This window comes from Mustela erminea, chromosome 4 (assembly GCF_009829155.1).
Source record: "Mustela erminea isolate mMusErm1 chromosome 4, mMusErm1.Pri, whole genome shotgun sequence".
Classification (NCBI taxonomy): Eukaryota; Metazoa; Chordata; class Mammalia; order Carnivora; family Mustelidae; genus Mustela; species Mustela erminea.
The window spans coordinates 84,006,763-84,031,672 of NC_045617.1; the positions used below are offsets into that span (position 1 = coordinate 84,006,763).

The window sequence follows — 24,910 nt, forward strand, 5'->3', positions numbered from 1 at the left end:
GACCTGTAGGGCTAGCAACCCAGTGTCCTCTGAGTTGTATTGTGTGGGAAAACAAAAAGAGTGAAGTAAACCTGTGAATGGGAAGGGAGTTCATAGGTGGGACATTGTAATCTGTAGACTTTATTTGAATCCTGATTTTTTTTTATTAACTTATCTCTACCCCCAACATGGGTCTCGAACTCATGACCCCTGAAATCAAGAGTCACACGTTCCACCAACTGAATCAGCCAGGAGCCCATAGCTCCAAATTAAAAAAAAAGAAAGAAAAGAAATGATGATGGATGAGTCTGCTCAGGCTGCCATAACAAAATACCACAGCCCGAGAGGCTGAAAAAGAGCGTGAACTTATTTCTCACGATCTGGAGGCTTGAAGTTCCAGATCAAGGCACTCGCGGTGTTCTGTTTCCGGTAAGGTCTCTCTTCCTGGTTAGCCTCCCATGGCCTCCCCTCAGACGGTGTGCAGGCTGTGGGGAGAGGTGGGCGTGAAGAGATTGCTCTTCTTTATCTTAGAAGGCCACCAATCCTTAAAAGGACCTCCTTCATATGCCCTCATTTAAGCTTAATTACTTCCTAAACGCCCTGTTTCCCAATACAGACACGCTGGGGGCTAGGGTTACCAGATGAATTTTGGGGGAGGACTCAGGCCACTGGAGATGACATTTAGGAGGCAACTGGATCTTTGCTGACTCAGTTTTCGATTACATCAAGGAATTACTGGTAAATATCTCTTGGGGTGTGGAAATGGTAGTACTGTCTTATGTATAGGCATATACATGTATGTAGCATATGTGTGTATGCATATAGGGACTACTATTATCATATATGGATGTGTGCGTATTATATATATATATATATATTTCCTTATCTTTTGGATACACACCAAAACATTTATGGGAGTGATCATTTGACATTGAGTATTTGCTTCCAAATAAGGGGGAATGAATGTGGCTGCAAATGAGGCAGGACTGGCCATGAGTTGATGGTTGTTGGGTCTGGGTTATGGGTTCATGTGAGTGCATTATGTTATGCTGTCTACTTTTGCATGTGTTCTAACTTCTCCATGATAAAATGTGAAAACAGAAATTGAGAAGGACTGGGGCACCTGGGTGGCTCTGACCTTCTTGAGCATCTGCGACCTGATTTTGGCTCAGGTCACAATCTCATGGGCGGTGGGATTGAGTCCAGTCCCATCCTCCCCACCCCCCACTCCCACCCTTGGGCTCTGTGCTCAGCAGGAAGTTTTCCTGAAGATTCTCTCCCTCTGCCCCTGCCCTCACATGCTCTCTCTCCCTTTCTCTCTCTCAAATCAATAACTCTTTAGAAAAATGAATAAATAAATACAATCTTAAAAAAGAAAAGAAGTGGAGAGGATTGGTGAAGTTTAGGGTTGGGGGAAGTAGTCAGGCATCTGCTAGAAGAAATTGTTCAGGCGAAGCTCTGAGCTGGTGGGGCAGGTGGGTGTATGAGCCCCTGGGGGTTTACAGGTGCTTGGGCATGAAGCTGTGCCATCCACGTCTGGGATCCAGATGACTAAGGCCCAGTCCCTAGGCTTTGAGGACAAAGATGAGTCTCAGTGGAGCGCCCTGCTTCAGGACCAGTGAGACTGGAACCCAGTGGGAGAGCCCTGAAGGGCCAGTAAAGCTGTAAGGGGGATTAGGAGATGGGCATTTGTTGTGGAAGGGCTGGGAGACCGGGTGGTAGGGGAAGCTTCCAGCAGAGACAACCCGGCACGCTAAGAGCAGGGCAGTCTGGGGATGATGAAGCAAGAATGTGGTCATCCGGATTCTCAACCAAATCTCTGTTGGAATTGTAGGCAGGCTCACCTTTGCTTTGGACATCTGACTTCTTTTGTGTCCTCACTGGGTGACTTTGGTCAGGTTACTTGACCTTTCTGATCTTCAGTTTTTTTCTTTTGTGAAAAGGAGGTAGTAATGGGGCTGTCTCATAAGGTTATTGTGGGATTAAATGAGAAAATGCTTGTAAAGCACTAAAAAGAGTGTGCGTTAGCTGTTATTATCAGAGTTTCGGGGAGGAAGCTGCTCTCCCCTGGGGCAAGCAGGTGGAGACAGTAGCCATTAAAATGAGAGCCCAGATGGGGAGGTGAGAGCAGCTCTGTACTCCTCCCTGCTAGCCCTTAACAGGTTTGTGATCTATTTTTAATTTGAAAAGAGTGGTTTCCTCATAGAGTGAGCGACTGGTCAGATGCAGAAAAGAAGTTGCTGAGAAAATCTCAAGTAAAATCCACTGGGCCTTATGAGAAATCGTGACTGGTCAAGATCAGCCATGGGAGGGCTCCAGAAACTGCCTCTGGGTCCCGTTGCCCCCTTAGGAGCATAAGGTCAGACCCTGTGAGGGAGGGTGGGGCCTGAGCAGGCTCCTCCCTCCTGGAGGAAGCACGGGCCTTTCCTCTTCGGGGCTGTGGCTCTGGGACCACTTCCTCCTTCCTTACTCTGAAGCTGGGAGCAGGCCTACTGAGCCCTCTAGAACGACCAGGGCTCATTCCAGGATGCCTTAGCCCCTCTGTGACCCCAGGTGAGGGTGGCTGAGGGAGCTGATTGGAGGCCTCCCGCCCTGTTTCAGGGGGTAGCTGAGGACCACCATGGAGGCCTGCAGAATGGAGGGAGAGAGTAAGGAGAAGCTGGCATCTGTGTCCAGTCTGGTGACCGTGTTTGAAAACAGCAGGTATGGGGTGGTGGGGGTGGCAAGGGTCGCCAGAGCCAACTGGTGGGCTCCCTGTAGTTCCATTGTCCAGCCCGGGCCCCCCTCTGGACAGCCACCACCAGGCCTGGAGCACAGGCCCTCCCTGTCTCCATGGTTAAGGATCAGTACTCGGGCCACCTTGGTCCCCCCACAGTGAGCAGTTCTCTCTCTGGGCCCATGCTGGACACCTCCTCCTGTCTGGGCTGTGCCTGGATTCCTGGTAGCATGGAGGAGTATGGTCAGGCCCCAGGAGCTGGGCAGCAGGGAGGGTGTGTGCACAGATGTGTTGGGGACAGTCCAGAGGTGTGTAGTTGAGTGAGTGTGGGTGGGCCCCACAGTGCTGGGGCTGCAAGACTCCACCCTTGCCTCTCCCTCAGCAATGATAGTGATGCTTATCAGACACTCTTTATAAGTAGGACAAGCGTATAATTTATCATTCCAATCAGGGCACAATTAAAACTGGAAGTGGATGCCATTGAATTTTTTTGGCGGAGGGAAGGGGGCGAAAGGAAAAGCTGAGTCTGTACTGGGCGAACCTGGACGGATCAGCAGCCTACGATTGGGACACTGTTCCAAGTGACTCGTGTGACTTTTTTCCTTTAATTATCAAACAGCCTCCCGAGGGTAGGTCTATTTGTAGTCCTACCTTCTGATGAGACTGTGGGTGTACAGAGAGGCAGGGAGGCTCAAAATGCTTCAGGTTCATGGATAGGGGCTCCCATCTGAAGGGAAAAAAACTGGGCCGGATGTGTGGAGGTTACTGGTGGCCCTGGCGGTGTGTGTGTGTCTGTGTGTGTGTGTCTGTGTGACATTAATCTACTCTGCAGGCTTTTCTTTTCTTTTCTTCTTCTTTTTTCTTTTTTTTTGAAGATTTGATTTCTTTACTTGTCAGAGAGAGGGAGAAAGGGAGAGCACAAGCCGGGGTTGCTGCAGGCAGAGGGAGAAGCAGGCTCCCCACTGAGCAGGGAGCCCGACGCTGGAACTCGATCCCAGAACCCCAGGATTATGACCTGAGCCGGAGGCAGATGATTAACTGACTGAGCCACCCTGGGCATCCCCCTGCCGGTGTCTCTTATACCCAGCACTGTGTTAAAAACTGTTGTCGGTAGCATTCTCTGGAAATAGACTCTAAGGTAGAAATTTGCTTCAGTAGATTTACTGGGGATAGTTTTGGGAATGACACTTGTCAGTGCAGGATATAGCACTGGGAGAAGCTGAACTGTGTATACTTGCAACAGAGGCCTCAGCCTGTCCCAAGGAGCTCTGGAGCTGAGATTTCCATCAGGTTGTTCTATTGAGGCAAAGCCAGGGGTCTTTGTACCCCCACATGGACTAGTCATTGGATATGGACTTGACCTGGGATACACAGCATCACCCAGGAACTGTAGTGGACGCAGGAGCCGTAAGAATGATCCCTGCTGGGAGGATTTCTGTCTTTGGCCATTAAGCTATGGAATCACTGTGATGCCAGGTCACAGACAATAGATTTCCCAAGAGGAGCCTAGATTCTGTGCTGAGGGCACTCAGAACAGAGAAAGACTTCTGTGGGCTTCTCAGTGGATGTGGCACAGTTGTGGGCCTAGAAGGGTGGTTCATCTTCTTGAGCTCCTGACCTTACCCCGCCTCTCCCAGAGTTCTTTACCAAGCACATTCCAGTTCAGCACCGAGGACAGCTCTAGGCACACCCTTCCTGGCCCACCATCCATCCACCCCTTGGAGTGTGGGGAGAGAGCACCACCCAACTCTACAGGCCAGGCATGCCCAGTGGAGACCCTTGGCATGTGTGTCAGGCCCAGGCAACACTGCAGACCAGGATGGGGTCAGAGGAGGCCTTGTCCACAGGGTGAGAGCCACCCTTTATCGGGTGAGGACCCCATGCCAGCAGCCTTGGCTTTGGCTTTCTTGTGAGGGCTCCCCAGCACCTTAGCTGATCTGAAACTGAGGGGTGAAAAGGAAACAGAAGCTGGCCTGGGGCACTTGGAGGAAATGCAGAAGCTGAAACCAAATGTAGAACAGAAAGCCAGAGACCCAGCTATTTCCACGGGATGAGGAACCAGGCACCAGGGTGCCAGACAGGGGTGGAAGAGCCCATGGGGAGCCGTGAGGACTGGTTTCCAATCCTCTCTCTACCACCAAACAGCTGAGGGACTCGGGGCGGACATGTTGACCCTCCGGACCTGCTTCTCCTTAACTCAAATGGGGAGGGGCAGTTTATGGTGAGGTCTCAGGAGCCAGCATGCCTGATCTGGATCCCATCTTTGTCACCCCAGCTTTGTCACTAATGCTCTCTGTACCTCAGTTTTCTTAGCTGCAAAACCAGGGTCATGAAAACCTTTCTCAGAGTTTTGGAGACTTTGTACATGTCTGGTCTCTCCATCTACCAGCCTGTCTGTCTCATTGCAAGCCTTTCCATACCAAAGAAAATGGGGATAGCCCAAATCGTGGGATATATTCAGTGAGGGTGGCCTCTTTTATCTAAAGAATTTAACTAGCCTGTGGACCTAGTAGTAGGATAAACACACATAAAGCTACACAAAGAGGGCATTCCTAGAGGAACAAGGAAACTGCTTCCAGACTGCCTTTCCCCTGCCACTGGAGATGTAGAGGGCACGGTTCCCATGGAAAAGCCCCAGCTTCAGCAACTCTGCCCTCCCTATAGAGTGTTCCATGGCTCCCACCTCCTCTCCATATGTAAGTTACTCAGATTTTAGGTAGGGCCTTTCCTGCCACAGAGACTAAAAAACAGAGTTGAGATGTACAGGTGAGGGTGATCTGGGGCCACTTAGAAAGCACTGCATACAGATGAGGGGTTCCTCACTGCATTTTAAAGAGGGAAGTATGTTGTTCTCCAGAAAACAAAACAAGGCTAAGCTGACTCATTTTGAAGACTGGAGTTCCCTCCAAGAAGATGTTGGGGAAGGAAGTGGATGTTTTACTTAGCAAATTCATTCTGAGTGCAGGGGCCACTTCATACCTGTGATTTGCATTAATCACCCATAATCCCCACCCATAATCCCTACCCATAAGGATAGAAGTGCTATCCTTCTTCCTATTTTACAGCCAGGAAACCCTCAAATCTGTTTTGTTCACCTCAGGACTCCAGGTGCAGCATCCAGAGTCTGCAAGCTGGAGATCGAACATCACTGCCCTGGGGGCAGGGCTCCCCCACCTGCAGAGCCATGGAAGGAGCCCAACCTTGGGGAGACCCTGCAGGGGTCCGAGCCCAGGATGGTTAGCAGGCGGTACCTGAGCTCCCTGAAGAACAAACTGTCCAGTGGGACCTGGAGGAAATCTTGCCAGCCTGGGACCGACCCTGGGCTAGGGACACAGGTGCCTGAGGGCTAGAGCAAAAGTGGGGAGCTGGGGGGACCCCTTCACTGACCTCCTCCCAGAAAATTCTCCCCCAGCCAAAGCCAGCACTTTCCTAGGCGGGGGTCTTATGTCACCAGAGATCAATTGACAGCTAGATTCTCTCCTCTTAATGGCCTTTGGTTAATGCCTACAGCGCACCCCACTGTTGGCATCATTGCCGTGCCCCTCACTGAGGGAATCTTTTAGGCAAGGACATGAAAACTCAGACAGCTTAAAGAACTTGTCCGAGGCCACGCAGCTTAGAAGGGTCTCCATTTTGTGAACTGGTACCCTTCCCAAGTGTGGCCTCAGTTTATCCACCGAAGAAGGCAACAATTCCAACTAGAAATAGAGGCTAGTGCAAATGCTGCCGTTAGACTGATCCTGGATAGGTCACCTGCCCAGTCTGGGTGTCGGTTTGATTGTCTGTGGAGTTCAAGCGCTAGGGTGCATGATCCCGTACACCCTGGAGCCAGACCACCAGGGGTCATGCCCCAGCTCTTCTGCTTTCTAACTGTGTGACCTTAGGCAAAGCACTTTTAAAGTGCCTCTTTGTGCCGTTCCCTCATTTATAAAATGGGGAGGGTGATCATGTGGTGGCTGAGTACAATTTATTATTTCTCACAAATCTCTGGGTTGACTAGAAAGCTCCCTATGGTTCTTCTGTTGGTCTCACTTGGGGCTTGTGTTAGCTAGCTTGGGGCTGCCATGACAAAATGCTACAAACTGGGCGATTTACCGGAAATAGATTTCCTTACGATTCTGGAGACTGGAAGTCCAAGATCAAGGTGCTGGCAGGGTGGGTGTCTGGTGAAGGCTCTTGTCCTGGCTTATCAATGGCTTTTGTCTCACTGTGTCCTCATGCACATACTCTCCTGGGGTCTGTCCCTACTCTTCTAAGGACACCGGTCCTGTTGGATGAGGACCTCACCCTTATGACTTCATTTAATTGTAATTATCACCTCCAAGGCCCTATGTCCAAATACAGTCGTATTGGGGCTTTAGACTTTCAATGTTTGGATTTGGGGAGGGGGACACAATTCAGCCCATGATAGAGTTTCTCCCATGACTGCAGTCAGATGGTGACCAGTGCTGGAATGCCCGAGACAGCTCAGTTCTCAAGCCCGGTATCTGGGTAGGGACAGTAGAAGCTGGGTTCAGCTGGGGTGCTGGCACAGCAGGGCCCTTGGCTCTCTCTCTGACTGAAGTCTTTGGGCCTCTCCTCTTGATATGGCCTCTCCATCAGGGCAGCCAAATTTCCATATGTGGTGGTTCCTGGCTCCCAAGAGAACATAAGCTTCCAAGAAGCTTCCAAACCTTTTAGGCCTTTGGACCAGGTCTGGCACAGCCCCACTTCCTGCCCCATTCTTTGTTAAAGTGATCCTGGCGCCAGCCTAGATGCACTGTGGGAGGGCATGAGTGCCGGGAAGTGGGCGTTCACTGGGACATCTTTGGAGACTACACCCAGGGTCCCCATCAGAGGAGATCAAAGCTGTCTCTCTCCTTCTCCTTCTCCCCCTTGACCCGCCTGCAGGAGCCTGAGGAAAAGAGGATCGTCCAGGAGCTCCTGGAGACAGAGAAGGCCTATGTGGCCCGCCTACATCTGCTAGACCAGGTCAGGGGCCAGAATACTGCCCTGTCCTGCTCTGAGCCCCAGCACCCAGTTCTCCTCTCTTCACCTTCGCTCTCCCTTATGTGTACCTCACTGGCGCTGAGAGTTAGGACCTGGCATGTGATTCGAGGAAGTTTCAGTCTTTCACCCCCATTGGCTGGAGTTGGGGCAGAAATGAGGATTTAGGGAATTGATGCCACCTGCCATTCCAGCCCTGGTGCCCAGGCCGGCACCTCGCATGTAGCAGAGTGCACGTGGCCTTCCCTGCTGCGCGCGCACAGAGTCCTCATCTGTCACCCCCACACCCAACATCCTCACTGTTATTAGACTTCACACATTCTTAAGAAGCCCCAAGCCTGAGGGTTAAATATTTGTGCATTTGGAGCATGATCCTTAGCTTGGTGAAGCCCAAGACCTTGACCGACACGAGGTGGGCCCATTTCTGACATTCATCAGCAGCAAGTCCCTGAGCCTCTAGGCCTTCATTTGCCCATCTGTAAAGTGGGCAGAATACAGCCCTTTCTGTCTCTTCTTGAGGCTGTTTCAAGGATGATGGGAGGCTGAAGAGGTGAAAGCATCCCCCAGACCACAGAAGGGCCCGGAAAGGCCCCAGGCTGTGCCTGTCTCCGCCTGGGCGGGTGTGCGGGGTGGGGGTGGGGGGCTCTTCTCGGCCATGGACCTAGTGACTGGCGGGCACGGCTGCAGGTGTTCTTCCAGGAGCTGCTGAGGGAGGCCCGCGCCAGCAAGGCCTTCCCTGAGGACGTGGTCAGGCTCATCTTCTCCAACATCTCCTCCATCTACCAGTTCCACGCACAGTTCTTTCTCCCAGAGCTGCAGCGGCGGCTGGATGACTGGTGAGAGGTCCTCTGTGAACACCTGAGCCCCCATGGCCGCAGCCCAGGCCGGGACAGGGTGCAAACCCCCGCGGCACTGGCTTTGGCCTGTTCGGACCCCTGCTCCTGCTGATGGAGATCATCAGCTCCCCTGGGCTCAGTCTGTGTTCACAGTAAGGGGCTTGGACACGTGGGTGCTAAGGGGCTCTGTGTGTGTGTGTGTGTGTGTGTGTGTGTGTGTGTGTGTGTGTCCTGGGGAAGGGGGTGTGTCGGTCCCCAGCAGGCAGAGGGACTTCAGAGCCAGTGGAAAGAGGCAGAGCTAACTGAGGGCTTCTGACATACCCGGCCTTGGGTTTCATACCTATGAACTCACTGATTCTTCAAACCCATCTCCTGTGCGGTGATGCAAGGAACTGTCTTCATTTTCAGAGATGACCACTGAAGCATTTGGTGGAGGAATTACTTGCTTCATATATTTTGCTAAAGAAATGCCACAAGGACTGGGGTGTCCTTTAAAATTCTTCAGCAAAGAGAAATGTCCATAGTTGTTGAATTCAGAGTCGGATTTATAGGGCCTCATTATTATATTCTTTTTCCTTCATGACGGCTTAAAGTTTTTCATGATAAAATGTGGGTTGGTTTTTGTTATTTTTATTTTATTTTGAAGATTTTTAAAAAGATTTTGTTTATTTGAGAGACAGAGAGAGTGAGTAGGAGGGAGAGAGAGGGAGAATCTGAAGCAGACTCCACTCTGAGCTCAGAGCCAGACAAAGGGCTCGATCCCATGACCCTGAGATCACGACCTGAGCTGAAACCAGGAGTCGGACACTTGACCAAATTCACCACCTAGACACCCCTGGGTGTTTTGTTGTTATTGTTTTAAAGATGACCTTATGCTTACCACCATTCCTGTTTTTTTTCCAATGGGAGAATGGAGATGCAGAGAGGTTAGGTGACTTGTCCAAGAATGCACAGCTAGAGTAAGTGGAACAGTTGGGAATCAAACTCAGGAAGGCCAGCTTCAGGGACCGTGGGGCCCCTCATCGCTTTGCTGTCACAGCCCCTGGGCTGACCTTCAGGCCCTACATGATATGACCCTGCATATGTTCTTACCCCTCTGGGGCTGTTCCGTCATCTCTAAGATGGGCCGATGACCACCCCTCACAGAGGTGTGAGAATTAAATGGGGTGAGACCCGTGGCGTGTCTTAGACGGTGCTTGGCTTCTGGCCCTTGCTGCCATTACATCAGCTGCCTTAAGTGGTTTCGGGATGTGCAGTGGGGGCCCGACGCTATGCTGGGTCTACGGGTGGAAGAGAGCAGCATCTGCCCTCGGGGCTCAGTGTCTGAGGGGGCTGGACCCCACACATGTGGGTGAGGGTGATGAGCCCCCATGCCTGCATCCAGAAGTGCAGGGGAAGGACTGTTTTGGGGGGTTGTGTGGTTCAGAGAGCCTGGCCTAACCTGACCCTGCCTGAAGTCGAGAGAGGAGGTCCTCTGGCTGAAGGCAGTACGGGTGGCCCTCTTCCAGGACAGCTACCCCCCGCATCGGTGACGTCATCCAGAAACTGGCCCCATTCCTGAAGATGTACAGTGAGTATGTCAAGAACTTTGAGCGAGCGGCTGAGCTGCTGGCCAGCTGGACTGACAAGTCTGCCCCCTTCCAGGAGGTGATTACCCGCATTCAGGTGAGGCTGGGCAAGGGCTGGGGCCCAGCCTGCACCGCCACCCTGGTGGGTACTGGCTCAGATTCCCCGAGGGATCTGAGGCACCTCCCACTCAGCTGCTTGCACAGGCTTCCCACGCCAGTCTGCCCCACCCACTCCCCCCCCCACCCCCGGCCATCTCAGCAGCCCGCTCTGCCCTTCCCCACTCTCAACCCACACTGTTCCTCCTCCCATCCCTCCCCAAGAGCAGCGAGGCCTCCAGCAGCCTGACTCTGCAGCACCACATGCTGGAACCTGTGCAGAGAATTCCACGCTATGAGCTGCTGCTCAAGGAATACGTCCAGAAGCTGCCAGCCCAGGCTCCAGACCGGGCCGATGCTCAGAGTGAGGACACCACCCCCAGGAATCCACTGGGCTAGGGAGGCCTGAGCCACTCCCCTTTATTGACTGAGCACCCCATCAGCTATCAACATTGATTGTTGGTACTTCCTAAACGTTTTCTATACCATTAGCCATTTTTTATAGCCACTAAGGCCCAGAGAGATCAAGCAACTTGCCCAAGGTCACACAGCCAGAAAGGAGCCGAGTTGGGATTTGAAGCTATGCCTATATTATACCAAAGCCCGTGCTCTTTCCACAGCACCCTCTGGGTCTGGCTTGGTTTGGGAAGGAATGAGTTGGTCACAGAAGCCCAGTGCCTAAGCCCTATCTTTCAGTGGCTTCCAGCCTCTCCACTCTGGGTGAGAAATGGCAGCCATCACACAGTCATCCTGTGTGCTGGCCAGGATTCACCTACATACTCATAGCAGACTCTCGGGCCCCTTTGTTAAGCCTTAAGGACTTTCTGCCTCAGCCCCCAGCCCCACATTTTCAGGAGACAATTCTGGCCCTGTGCCCTCCTTCAGAAGCACTGGACATGATCTTCTTGGCCGCTCAGCACTCCAACGCAGCCATCACTGAGATGGTGAGCAGCTGGCCCTCAGGGGTGGGACCAGCTGGCATCCCCAGGGGCCCTGTACCTCCTCCCTGCAGCTCTCAGCCACCCCACCCCCCAGCCGTCCAGGTCGCTATCCATTCATCCCCTCGGCCTCTGCTGTCCTCCCCCTCACCTCCCGTCCCTGTCCACACAAGACAAACCTTCCAGAAGCAGGTGAGCCCTGCCGGGCCTTGGCTCAGGGTGCTCCCCCTGTCCCAGGAGCGGCTGCAGGACCTGTGGGACGTGTATCAGCGCCTGGGCCTCGAGGATGACATAGTGGACCCCTCCAACACCCTGCTCCGCGAAGGTCCAGTCCTCAAAATCTCCTTCCGCCGCAGTGACCCCATGGAGCGCTACCTTTTCTTGGTACGAGGATGCTAAGTGGCCCGCTCCCCCTGCCCTGGAGAGGGCGGTCCAGGGGCCACTCCCCACCAGGTCCTGCCTGCCTCGTGTCTGCCTGGCACCACGGGAGAGGCAGGGAAGAGCCTGCTTCTCTGGGCGTTATTGCTTTGGCACCCGGTGACTTTAGAAAAGTCACAGACTAGGCCTCAGGATTTCCAACTGAGGGGTTTCCCAGGTAGGCCCTAGGAAGCAACAGAGGCAGAATTGGAACCCAGTCTGTTAGGCTCCAAACCTTGCGATATTAAACTGCTCTAGGAACTTTAAACATTAAACTTGCTCTAGGAACGCAAAGCGGGAGAGAATCAGGTTAGCTGGTGAGAAGAACTACCCAAATTGGCACTCACGAAGCCGGGGGGTGGGGGGTGGGGGGGGTGGGGGGGTGGGGGGGGCGGTTCTCCTGGAAATCTGGCAACTGGTCCTCCCTGGAGGTCTGGAGGAGGGGGCTGTAATGTCCCATGAGCTCCTGGAGCCCTGAGCCCCCATGAGAAAGGCCTTGTAAGTCTGAGGCCCACAGGCAGGGCGACTCTTCAGTGACCATCCTCGTCAGATTGGAAGCCAGATAGACAGCCCCTTCCTCATCACACCTGCGACTCCTGGGAGCTGACCTGGAGCCTGGCGAGAGGAGAGGGAGGCGCAGGGGTGCTCCAGCTCTGCCTCCCCGTCCTTCCTGCCCTGCTGCCCACTACCCACTCCCTCACCATTCCTTGTCTCCGGCAGTTCAACAACATGCTACTCTACTGTATACCCAAGGTCATCCAGGTAGGCGCCCAGTTCCAGGTGAGGACCCGCATCGACGTGGCCGGAATGAAGGTGAGAGGCACCCCGTCCCCTGACAGTGCCGGGCTTCTTCCTGAGGCTGGGATCGAGTATGGGGAATGGCAACAGGGTCTGCCAGGTTCTCAACCCAGGAACCCAAATCTGGAGATCCTGGGCTAACATGGAGATGGGAACGTTTTGGGGTAGGAGCTCTCCCCTGTGGGGGCGCACAGGCCTGACCCACTCTTTGGGACAGTGCCCTCCCTGGCCTGACCTCTCTCTGCTTTCCCTATCCACTGCCCCAGAGCTCTAACAACTTTAATATGTGCACGAGGCCCTGGGAGTCTTGTGAAAATGCAGGTCCTGATGCGGTTGGTCTGGGGCGGGACCTGAGACTCTGCATTGCTAACCAGCTCCCAGAGCTGCTACCACTGCAGGCCACAGGCCACAGTTGGAGCAGTAAGGGTCTGCATGGTCAGCTCCACCGCTAGACCGTGTGTGTCCCCAGCCAGAGATGGCCACAAATGCGTGGGGACAGCAGCCCATAAATAGTGTCCACCTACTGGCTGGTCCCTGTGGATTGGGCCCTGCATCACCCCATCAGACTCTCATGTATCCCTATAGTGAAGGAGTTGTTATTTTCCTTTGCCTGTTTCTTTTAAAAATAACACCTTTTTACTTTAAAGCATAGATAATACACATCCCCAAATCAAATATAAAAAGCGCATACAATGAGAAGTCTCCCCCCAACTCTAGCCCCTAGTTCCCTTCCAGGAGACAGACTTTTTGCTTCTTCGAAGGCCTTCTGGAGGTAGTCTTTGCAGACACCAACTAATAATATATTTATTATTGCTTCTTTACTTACGTTTCGCATAAATAATGAAATCGTTTTCCAGAGACACTGTTCTCCACTCTGCTTTTTTCACTGAGTGCTAAGTTCACTAAGTTCACTCCAGGCTAAGTCTGGTGATTGTTCACGTCAGGACATTAAGAATGGCCTCACCCTTCGGTGGGTAGCTGCAGGGTGTTCCCGTCTGTGCAAAGTACTATAACCCATTCAGCTAGCCGGCCACTGAGGGACAGCTAGTCGTTCCCTGTGAATAACTACAAAGGAATAACCAGGTACATGCCTGCATGTGGGTCTATCTGTAGTTAGTCCCATCAAAATAAATAAATAAATAAATAAATCCGGAAATAAACTGTGACACATCTAGACCACGGAATATTGTTTGGTGATACAGAGAAATGAGCTACCCAGCCATGGAAAGGCAGGCGGGAAACTTCAGTGCATTTTGCTAAGTGAAAGAAGCCAATTTGAAAAAGGCTACACGCAGTGTGGTTCCAGCTGTCGGACACTCCAGAAAAGGCAAAACTATGGAGACCGTAAAAAGCTCGGTGGCTCCAGGGGTTAGTGGGGAGGGAGGGACACGCAGGTTGGGGGATTTTAAGCATGGCGAAGCTGTCTCATGCTTCACTGGAGTGATGTTTGGCCAACCCCCCAGAATGTACAACACCAAGAGTGAATCCTAATGGGAACTGCAGACTCTGGGCGACCATGATATGTCCTTAGAGGTTCATCAGTCCTCACATATGTCCCCCTCTGGTGGGGGATGTTGATAATGGAGAGGTTCTGAGTGTGTGGGGGTGGGGAGGGTATATGGGAAATCTCTGTATCTTCCTCTCCATTTTGCTGTGAACCTAAAATTGATCTAAAAAAATTAAGTCTTTTTTTTTAATTAGTTCCAGGGGTAGAATTTAGTGATTCATCAGTTGCATATGACATCCAGTGCTCATTCCATCAAGTGTCCTCCTTAATGCCCATCCCCCTTACACCATCCCCCAGCCACTTCTCCAGCAACCCTCAGTTTGTTCCCTATAGTTAAGAGTCTCGTACAGCTTGTCTCTCCCTCTGTTTTCATCTTATTTTGTTTTTCCTTCTCTTCTCCTATGTTCTTCTATTTTGTTTCTTAATTTTCACATGAGTGAAATCACATGATATTTGCCTTTTTCTGACTGACTTATTGCGCTTAGTATAATACCCTTTAGCTCCATCTCCGTCGTTGCAAATGGCAAGATTTCATTCATTTCCATGGCTGAGTAATATTTCAATATTATATATATATTCTATATATATATATATATCTCACATCTTCTTTATCCATTCATCTGTCAATGGACATCTGGGCTCTTTCCATAGTGTGGCTATAATGGACATTGCTGCTATAAACATCTGGGTGCATGTGCTCCCTTTGAATCACTATGTTTGTATCCTTTGGATAAATACCCAGTAGTGCAATTGCTGGGTCGTAGGGTAGAATGATCTCTAACTTCTTGAGGAAGCTCCCTACTATTTTCCAGAGTGGCTGCCCTGGTTTGCATTCCCACCAACAGTGTAAGAGTGTTCCCCTAAAAGTCTTTTGAAAGGAAGCTGAGGCCCAGAAAGGTTATAATTTGCTTGGCGTCACACAGCAAATCTTGGTTTGAGCAATCATACCAGGTAAAACAGAGTCCAGAGTCCCTGGACAATCACCCTACTGGACTGTCTCCTCTTTAGGCTTCAACTCAGAGGCACAAAGCTTATGCAGAATTGCAGGCATAGTGGAGTAAGTCAGGGTGCGGGGGGGACTTTCTTGACAACTCTCTGATCCCTCCTGAGCTCCAGTGTGTCCTGAAGGTTGGGGCTGGGAGAAGTGGAGGTCAAGTCCGGCTGATCTTGGTGTGCTTCCATTTCTCCCATCCGGTCTCCCTGTCACTGCCCCCCACCGCCCCCGCCCAGGTTCTGCCCCAGGAGGGAGGTGCAGGCAGGAGTTGAGCCAGGACCCTCAGTCCTCTGGAGAACCCCTGGACCTCGAGACCCCTCAGCAGGGAGGACCTTGTCTTGCTCCTGACTGGGCTTACATGGCATTTTAAGCCCAATCAAGGGCCCGAAAGTGGGGTGCAGCTTGAGCATGATGAAGTCCAATGGGGGGACCTGAGCTCCCTGTGGGGATTCTAGCCTCCTCCCCACACCTGAGCTGCCTGCAGTCTTTTATAATTGTAGCCCTTCACCCCGTGGCATCCAACTGCCCTTCCTGAGTGGTCAGAATGTCCCAGCGGCGAGGGTGTGTGCAGGCTTGTAGGTCTGGGAGCCTTAGTGAGTGAGACTGAGAAAGGCAGGTTTATGGAGAGCAACAGACAGACAGAAACAGAAATGGAGACAGGCAGCCCTGTCTTAGGGCTGGCAGAGACCCAGGTGTAGAAAAAGAGAGGCGGAGATTGACAGATAGAAAAGCCAAGAATAGAGAGATCAACACAGAGTCCTAAAGAGAAAATACACAGAGACAAGACCGAGAGCATCAGTGCGTGCCGAGTTCCTGGCTCCTGTCAATCCCAGTGAGCACATTTCCTGCACAGAGTGTCGAATGCTCCAGCAGCTGCCCGGCACCTTCTCCTGAAGGGCCCAAGCTGAGCCAGGGCAGATCTACCTGCCCGCCATCTGCATGGGAGCCATTTCCCAAGTCTGCGGTCTGAAGGTAGGTCTGGCCTTTGACCACCATGATGGTTCCCACTGGCCTATGACCCTCTTGGCCTCCTCCTTTCTGGATAGCAAGGAAGCCTAGTTCTCAGCAGCTGATTCTCCCAAGGTCCCTGTTGGTCCTAATGTTGTGCCATCCCGCACAAGGCCAGCCTGGGAAGAAGGAAGGGATGCAGGCACATACACACCTGGAGTTTCCATGTACAACTGTGTAGGTTGGGCACTGCACAAGCACATCTCATGTAGGATGAGCACATCTCATCCAAGCAGACATTCTGGACTGTTTACTTAAAATTCTCATTGTCCGGCAGATGGCAGTCAAGTGTCTCGTTCCAACAAAATCTGAATATTATGCAGTTTGCCAACAGATGTCAGTAAAGTGTTTTGAAGAAGGGGTGTCTCTTTCTAATTAGCACAAAGGCACTGTATGGGTTAGCAGGGCCCTGAATGGGCCCAGACATGGGGAGTGGTCGAGACTGGGCACAGCAGACCCTGGAAATATCCTCTAGAAGCTTTCATCCTGCCCTTCTACAGAGGGGGGTTCTGGCCCCTCTGGTTCCCCTTTTTCTTTTCTTTTCTTTCTTTTTTTCTTTCTTCTTCCTTCCTTTCTTTCTTTCTTTCTTTTTTAAATACTTTATTTATTTATTTGAGAGAGAGAGACAGCGAGAGAGGGAACACAAGCAGTGATAGTGCAAGAGGAAGAAGGGGGCTTCCCACCTAGCAGGGAGCCTGATATGAGGCTCAGTCCCAGGGCCCTGGGATCATGACCTGAGCCGAAGGCAGAGGTTTACTGACTGAGCCACCCAGGCGCCCCTGGTTCCCCCTTTTCTATTAAAAGCATCATATTTCTTTTTATCTCTGGGCTCCAAACCATAGATTTCTCTTTTCTTTCCCTCCCCCCTTTCCCTCACCAATTAGTCATGGAGTCTTGCCAGATTTCCCCATATTGTCCCCCAGAGAGAAAGTTTCTTGCTTCCCAGGTGCAGGCTGGTCTGTTCCCCCCAGATCCAGCCCTTCTCTGTGCCTTGCACACAGCCGCTAGAGTGACTTTCCTAAACACCTCTTTCCACATCACAGGAGCTTCTCCATGTTTCAACTCTCAGAGCCTCCCCATTACCATGGGTTCAAGTCCAAATCACATCAGGCACCTTCTAGAGGGAACAGACCAACTCTAGGGTAGAGCAGCCCTAACATGAGGAAGGACATATCCAGAGTCAGTTTCCCTGGGACACCGTGGGCCGGCCTGAGGGTGTGCAAAGGCCTGGTTGCCACAGGGCAGGGAGCCAGCAGAAAGCCTCAGGTAACAGGTAAAACAACAAGGTTCCCCACACCAGAACTCTTGTCTACGTGTTAGTTTCCCCCTGTGACTCTCCACTCTGGGAGAGGTCTACGTTTACGGGACTCTGGGGTGAGGTGGAAATAGATGTTTTTCTGCCTTCCCCTGGGAGGCCCAAACCCTGAATTCAAACCCTCATTCTGTCCTTTAGCTGCTGTGTGAGCTCAGGGGGGTCTCTTGCCCTCTCTGAGCCTCCATCTCCACATCTCCTAAATGAGGGTGGTAGCATCTCTCTCCCAAGATTACTGTGAAGATTTTCTTTAACTTTTTCTTATGGACAGTTTAGAGCCAAGAAAGTAGCTCAAAGAACTTGTGTACACTCATCACCTGATTTCAGCTGTTGTCAACTCAAAGCCAGTCTTGTTTCCCCAGCGTCCCCCTCCTATTCCTCTTTCCACCGGATTATTTAAGAACAAAGCTCAGACCCATAATCATTTCACCTATAAATACTTCAGTATGTGTCTGAACAAGATAAGAACTCTTTTTTTTTTTCTATAAAAGGTGACAACAGGACCATTATCACATCTAGCAAATTAATACTAATTATTTAATAATACTAAGATCCTTTGGTTTTCTTTGACGTGTAAATGCCTTCTCACAGCTGATGTGTTTGAATCATTTGGGATGTGTTTCTGACATCCCTTCTAATCCATTACACATCCCCTCCTTCTTCTTTTTTCTCATGTTTTAATTGAAGCAATCAGCTCATTCTCCGGGAGCATTTCTCATGGACTGGATTTTGCTGACTGCACCCCTGAGGTGTCACTCAACATGTCCCATGGTCCCCCGCATTTCTTGTAAACTGGCAACTAGCCTAGAGGCCTGACCAGATTCGGGTATGCGAGACCATGACTGGCTGCCACTGCCCTCAGGAGAAGTGTCGCAGCTAAGAATTAGGGTTGATTGGCGGGTTCAGCAGTACGTGTTAACTGAGAACATGTATGGGGAGCCCTGAGCTCAGTGGCTGGCACATAGTAAGCATTTCTCACCGGCAGACTTCATGATGGCCATGGACTTGAGGTTCTCAGACAGGGGAACAGTGAAAGAAGTGGGGGGAGATGTCTGTCAGATCCCTGGATTGGGCATCCAATTTCTTCCTTCACTGTATGGGATGAAGAGTCTTATTCTAGACCTTAGGTCTGCTCTTGAAAAAGCTCTGTCCCCAAACCCAATTTATGACCCAATTTCCATCTTTGGTGAATCCTTTGAGAAACTGTCACTCCTACCTTACACAGAGTCAACTTAGCTGCCGCTGAAATTCTAGGAGCCTTGACATCCTGTTTGCTCAGGTGCATTTACTTGGCTCCGCAGATTTGGGGAGGCCATGGAGAAGGTCCTCATACCTGTCCCTCAAATTTGAATTGTTCCTTGGGCACGATCCACAGCCAACCACCCCACGGTGCCTGGAGGGACGGGGTGTGACAAGTCTGAACGAGTCATCTCCCTCTCATTCCCGAGCAGGTACGGGAGCTGACTGATGCAGAGTTCCCCCACTCCTTCCTGGTGTCGGGGAAGCAGCGCACTCTGGAGCTGCAAGCCCGGTAGGCATGGAGCTGAGGGCTGGGCCAGGCGGGAAAACCGGGAGTGGCTGCTCTCCTCAACACCTGTGTTCACTTTCCGAGCAGGTCCCAGGAGGAAATGATTTCCTGGATACAGGTACCAGAACATTCCAGGGCCCCTGGGGTTCTGAACCCAGCCTAACCACCCAGGTCAGGGGTGGGGGGAGGGGGTGTGTGTGCGCGTGTGTGCACACATGCCCAGCTGCTCCCTGTGCTTCCTCAGGGGTCGCTCTGTGTTAGTTTGGAATGAGACCTGGGTTGAGATCTTGCTGCCTTTCGCTGCCTAGCTGGGTGGCCTTGGGCAGGTCACATAATGTCCTTGAGGCTCAGTTTTCCCATCTGTAATCTGGGGCTAACTGTTTCTCCTCCCTTGAGTCAGCTGGGTGTGTTTAGAACCCGGCACCCAGCACCCAGAACCCAGGAGGCTTCCAGCAGTGTCTGTTGACCGAATGGGTGGATGGACAGAGGAATGAGCCCTCCCTGCCACTCCCTAACTGCCTCCCATGTCCCCTTAGGCCTGCCAAGCAGCCATTGACCAGATCGAGAAGCGGAATGAAACCTTCAAGGCTGCGGTCCAGGGCCCTGAGGGAGACACCCAGGAGCAGGAAGTAAATGAAGCCTTTGCCTTCCTCGTGGGAGCCACCAGTCTTACACAGGCGCATTCCCTCTCTTGGCTCTGCCTAACCCAGCCCGCAGGGCAGGGGAGTGTCACCCACTGGGACTGATTTAAAGGGACCCAAGAAAGCCCACCCACCCCCACATCAGAGATTCCGTGCCAAAGGTTCTCCCATTAGCAAAAATTTCCTTTGGGAGCCTCTTTATGCAATCCTCCCTAGGAAGAATTTCATGTCTGTGTAGCTCAGGCTGTGGGGGGAGGCAGGTTGGGGATGAAAGTGCCCATGAAACATTAATACCAAGGGGAGGTGGGAGGCAGGTGGGGTGGGAGAGGGAGAGTGGGGGACTTGACTTCCACTCTGAGCTCCGAACTCTGGCTTGCTGGGTGTCTTTGCTGAGTCCCTTGACATCTCTGGGCTCAGCTTCCTCACCTGTGCAAAGGGAGTCATATGAACTGATCCGTAGTATAGTGCTTGCCGCTTCGAGCGGAAGCCCCTGGGAAGCAGGTGGGCAGAAGGCCCCCGGGCCTCTGAAGCCCGGGGGGTCAGAAGGGGGTCCTGAAGCCCCCACCTGACCGCCCAGCAGCTGCAGTCCGAGGAGCTGGGCCTCCGGGCACCACAGTGGGTCCGGGACAAGATGGTGACCATGTGCATGCGTTGCTGGGAGCCCTTCAACGCCCTGACGCGCCGCCGGCACCACTGCCGCGCCTGTGGCTACGTGAGTAGTCCTGCCAGCACCTGTCCCCTCACCTGTCCCTCGTCTGCCTCCACCCTCCCAGCCCAGGGCCCCTCCGGTCTCCCCACCAACTCTGCCGGCCTGAACCCATGCCACCCAGGGGCGCTGGGTGCTAACTCAGGCCCGGATATGTGAGTGGCCTTGTTTGGATCTTACAATGTCCCCCTGCGACCCAGCGGCTTCTGTGATCCCCGTTCTGCACATGGGGAAGTGAGGCTCGCAGGGCTTAGACGAGGTGCTCGAGACACCCTGTGAAGTGGCCCTGTGCGTTCACCTGTTTTTACCAATGCTTCCTGAGAGCCCCAGACCCAGCCTGGGGAGGTGGTCTCCCAGTCCAGGTGGGACGTGCCCCCAGCAGTCCCAGCACCCCACTAGCCCCACGCCTCTCCTCCCGTCTTCTTGTGCGACCTTGGCTCTCGGGCCCCTCCTCTCTGGGAAGTCCTTGGCCCTCCAGCACCTGCTCAGTTCTGCGGCTAACTGTGCCTCAGTTTCCTCATCTGGGCGGTAAGGATTATAATAACTGCCTTCAGGGTGGTAGTGAGCTCCTCCTTTCCTTCCTCAGCAGTTTTGGGTGGGGCTCGCTCAGAGCGGCAGTCACCAGCTGATTGAGGAAGGAACCTGTCCCCTTCTTGTATCAGCTCAGGCCTGGTTCCTCGAGGCAGATCCTGCTTTGCTTTTCAAGCACCTGCTGCACTTGGGCTGTTCTCTGTGGACCCAACAACCCCCCTCGGTTTACTCTGCAAACAGAGAAGCCCTTTACGGCCTCAGTCTTTAATGACCTCCAGGAGACAGGAGACCAGCTGGGCAGGGAGGTGTCCCCAAAATGCACTCCATGGCAGTTGGGGCACAGAGTAAATTTCAAGGACTGGGAACACACCTGTGTTCAGACGTAAGTGAGGCGTTCTATCAGAGCCAAATAGAAAGGATCCGGGGATTAGCCACTGTTCTTGGTGATTCACATCTGCAAATAAGGGTTGAGTCAATTCACGATTGCAATTTGGTAAGTAGTTCCTAAAACATTATTTAAAATAGTTAAGAAATACAAAAAAGGCGCATAGAGTCACGATACCTGTGACCTTCAAGGTACAGGGAGGAAATATAACATTTTGACAACTGAATGAAATGTATGATCTTTGATTGAATCGTGGATGGGAAAAACGAAACCAGCCGCAGAGGCCCTTATTGGGAACTTTGGGGAAAATTTGATCACAAGCAGTAGTAATCCTAGATGGATGTTAAATTTCCCAAGTGTGATCATGACATAATGAGCAGGCAGGAAAATGCTCTTGTTCTTACGCAACACCAGCTATTTATTTGAGGGTATGGTGTCACAATCACTGTAATTTATACTCAAATTGTTCAGAAAAAAAGTACATTGATATATAGAGAGCAAATGTGGCAAAAATGTTAACAATTGGAGAGTTTGGTGGGGACAGTATCATTGCAGTGTTCTTTTGACTTGTCCGTAGGTTTGAAATTTTTCAGACTAAAAAGCTGGGGGAGGAGAAAATAAATATACACTAGCAAGTTAAAAAAAATTTAAAGCTCAATAAAATGAAATATTCCCAAGGTAGTTAAAGCCCCCTATGTAGGGCTCTGTGAGATACCCCTGGCCCAATTTCAGGATTTCTCCTGCCTGCACCGACCTTTGTATTATGTGAGTCATCTTTTCAGTCATTTGGGTGCCCAGTTTCTGTTTCCCCACCTGCCAGACCGGAATCCTGGTGAGGGTGGGGCTGGCCAGGCCTTCTCCAGTGGGGCCCTCCCACGTGCTGTGTTGGCCACCCAGAGGAGCCCCCTCGTCTCTGTGTCTTGCCCCCCATTTCCAACCCCACATCCTAGACTCACGGTGACACCCCAGTCTCCCTGGAGGTTACAGCCTACACCCCGCCCCCCCAAGCTTCTCTCCGAGTCTTGCCAGGCCTCTTTCTCCTGGCTTCCTGGCATGATCCGTGTTGGTCTGCCTGGGGGCTTTCTCCTCGCTGGGCCAGCAGGGGGAGGGTGGGGGGCATTCCCCCCAATGCACATGACAGATCTTCCTGGCAAAAACAACCCACCCTTCATTTTTATATTAGAACACGCTTGACTCTAGGATTGCATGAGTCTTAAAGCTAAACCATGGAACTTTAAATACCTGTCTTGTCCCAGGGAGGGCCAGCTGCTGCCTGTGAGCGGAGGGGCCCTAGGGAAGTCACTGCCCCCCTTGCTATCAGGGGAAAATGGAAGGGCCAGTGCTGCCCACCTGGTGGGGAGGCTGGGACAATCAGAGGAGATGGCAGAGGGGAGAGAGAGCTTGGAGAAGTGAATTAGAGGCAGGGGTGTGTGCAGGGAAGCCCCTGGGATTAAGAGCTGCTCTCACAAAGGGGGAATCAAGACACACCTGTGCGGGGGGGGGGGGGGGGGGGCCTGCGGAGCGCAGCTGGGAGGAAGCTCTTGAGCTCCCAGCTGGGGGAGCGCAGGGCCTGAGCTCTCCCCTGAAGCCATGGCCTCCAGGCTGGGCCTCTGCCAGCACAGGGGACCACCTGTCTCTGCCTCCATTCCTCTCCTGAAGTTTGCTTTGTGTTCCTCCTGTCCCCAGGGGCTCTCATGCCCCCCACCATCTCCCAGGTACCAGTGCCAAGGCACCAGTGCAGCCCTCCTCTGCCTCACCTCAGGCCCCAAGCCCCTCTTTCCCCCTCCTCGCCCAGGTGGTGTGTGCCAAGTGCTCTGACTACCGGACTGAGCTCAAATATGATGGCAACAGGCCCAACCGCGTGTGCTTCCACTGCTACACCTTCCTCACTGGAAATGTGCTCCGCGAGGACAAAGAGGACAAGAAGCGGGGCATCCTAGAGGTGAGCGCAGAGGGCCTCCAGTCAGCAAGTGCTGGCCCTGTCCTTGGTGCTCAGGACCAAGCCAGCCGAGGTCACACTTGCCATCCTTCTCTCTGCCTATGGTCCTGGGGAGGTGGGGAAAGACCCCCCATGCCTTCCAGCTGAACACAGCTTCCGGGGTTCACGGCTATGCCCCTCCACGGACCTCTGCCCACTTTCCAGTCTTCCCCGTTCCCTGCTCATGCCTTCCCCACCCAGGAGGCCACACAGCCCTCTCCCTGCTCGGGTCCCAGTTCTGTTCCCTGGGGCAACTCACAGGTGATTAGCCCTCCCAGCACTGCCCCAAGCTCAGGCTGGCTGGGGCTTGACCACAGCTCTGCCACCCACCAGCTATGTGACAATAGGGCCCTGATGGGACCTCTCTGAGGCTCAGGGACAAATGACCCCTCCTTGTAGGGTTGCTGCAAGGACTAGAAATGGTGATTGTCAAGCCCCCGGTCCAGTGTCTGACACAGAGTGGGTGCTGCATTCCCCGATAGCCCAACAGTCTCTCTCTCTCTCCCTCTCTCTCTGGTTTTTAGAAAGGGTCCACGACAGGGTCCGAGCAAAGCATCATGTGCGGCTTCCTGCAGCTGGTTGGGGACAAGTGGGGCAAGAGTGGGCCCCGAGGCTGGTGTGTGATCCCCCGGGACGACCCCCTCGTCCTCTATGTCTATGCTGCCCCTCAGGTAATGCCACCGCTGCCTCCCAGACCTTGGCCTTCTCATGGTATGTGTGTGTATGGGGGGTATTGTTGGCCCCATATGCCAGAGGAGGAAACTGAGACCCAGGGAGGATGGGTTCCTTCCAGTCAGAGGGTTAGTGGCTCTCAGAGCTGGGCCTAGACTCCAGGTCACAACAGCTTTGCCCAGCGGGCAGCCAGTCCTCCTCCATCGTGATGCCCTCCCACCAGTCCACTGTGCTTCCTGAGTGTTTGGGGAGCAAGAGGTGGGTATGTGGCTTTTACCTTCAAATTGGCTGCCCCACGTGCTGGGGCTGAGCAGAAAGACAGTGGCCCATGGCTCTCTCCTCCCCTCCTAGGACATGCGGGCTCACACCTCCGTCCCCTTGCTGGGCTACCAGGTGACTGCGGGGACCCAGGCTGACCCTCGGGTCTTCCAGCTGCAACAGTCAGGCCAGCTTTATACCTTCAAGGCTGAAACCGAAGAGCTGAGGGACCGCTGGGTGAAGGCCATGGAGCGGGCCGCCAGTGGCTGGAGCCCAAGGGGGCCCAGTGATGGAGACCTGTCCGATTGACCCCCAGCCGACCGCTCTCCCCTTCAGGACCCGACTCGTGCCTGTGGCTGACCCTGTGGCATCTGTGATCCACTATTCCACGTTGAGCTTTCAAATAACCAATTTCCAGGGGCACCTGGCTGGCTCAGTCTGTAGAGCGAACAACTCTTAATCTTGGGGCCATAAGTTTGAGCCTGCGTTGGGTATAGAGATTACTTAAAAAAAAAAAAAAAATTAACTTTAAAAAACAAACAACCAATTTCTAGTCATTGGCGCCCAGACAGTGTATCTTGATCTGGGATTCAGAAAATGTGGGTCTGTTCCTTTGGGGAGGGGGTGACCAAGTATCCCTGTTTGCCCAGGGCTGAGGGGTTTCCCGGTTGTAGGACTTACAGTGCTAATACCTGGAAAGTCCCAGATAACCCAGGACTGTTGGTCACCAGTATGGTTCGCCACTGGGCTGTACATTAGCATCACCTGGGAAGCTTCAAACAAAACAAAACAAAATAAAACAACGAAGGGGTGCCTGGGTGGCTCAGTTGGTTAAGCGTCTGCCTTCAGCTCCAGTCATGATCCCGGCGTCCTGGGATTGAGCCCCACGTCAGGCTCCCTGCTCAGTGGGGAGTCTGCTTCTCCCTCTCCCTCTGCCCCTCCCTGCCCCACTCATGCATGCTTTCTCTCTGTCTCAGATAAATTTTTAAAAAACTTTAAAAAAAGATTTTTTAAAAATCCTAAAAATTTAAAAAATACCAATGCCTATATCCATTA

At 52.6% G+C, this 24,910-nt stretch overlaps 1 protein-coding gene across 7 annotated transcripts; it reads left to right on the plus strand.

Annotated features, from left to right (window-relative positions):
- Positions 1 to 435: 435 nt before the first annotated feature.
- On the plus strand, positions 436 to 24,686 carry FGD2 (FYVE, RhoGEF and PH domain containing 2). Of its 7 annotated transcripts, none has more exons than XM_032339780.1 (16): positions 436 to 717; positions 5,796 to 6,030; positions 7,586 to 7,666; positions 8,369 to 8,517; positions 10,026 to 10,182; positions 10,407 to 10,545; positions 11,067 to 11,125; positions 11,357 to 11,503; positions 12,257 to 12,349; positions 18,607 to 18,686; positions 18,771 to 18,801; positions 19,220 to 19,312; positions 19,902 to 20,036; positions 22,742 to 22,888; positions 23,449 to 23,595; positions 23,948 to 24,686. In XM_032339780.1, the coding sequence occupies exons 2-16, from the start codon at positions 5,929 to 5,931 to the stop codon at positions 24,161 to 24,163; spliced, it is 1,776 nt and encodes a 591-aa protein (XP_032195671.1). In that variant the 5' UTR covers positions 436 to 717; positions 5,796 to 5,928; the 3' UTR covers positions 24,164 to 24,686. The 7 variants fall into 7 exon arrangements, 6 of the variants coding, with proteins under 6 accessions (XP_032195671.1, XP_032195670.1, XP_032195669.1 ...); XR_004285000.1 differs by lacking the exon at positions 436 to 717 and adding an exon at positions 2,397 to 2,682 and having other exon boundaries at positions 23,449 to 23,854; positions 23,948 to 24,039; XM_032339774.1 differs by lacking the exon at positions 436 to 717 and adding an exon at positions 2,401 to 2,682.
- Positions 24,687 to 24,910: the final 224 nt, after the last annotated feature.

Excerpts from the sequence above, each read along its gene's own strand:
- FGD2 (XM_032339774.1), top strand. The coding sequence starts at position 2,600 with ATGGAGGCCTGCAGAATGGAGGGAGAGAGTAAGGAGAAGCTGGCATCT. Across the intron at positions 10,546-11,066 it reads AGACCGGGCCGATGCTCAGA|AAGCACTGGACATGATCTTC; the intron begins GTGAGGACACCA and ends GCCCTCCTTCAG. Across the intron at positions 18,687-18,770 it reads ACTCTGGAGCTGCAAGCCCG|GTCCCAGGAGGAAATGATTT; the intron begins GTAGGCATGGAG and ends CTTTCCGAGCAG.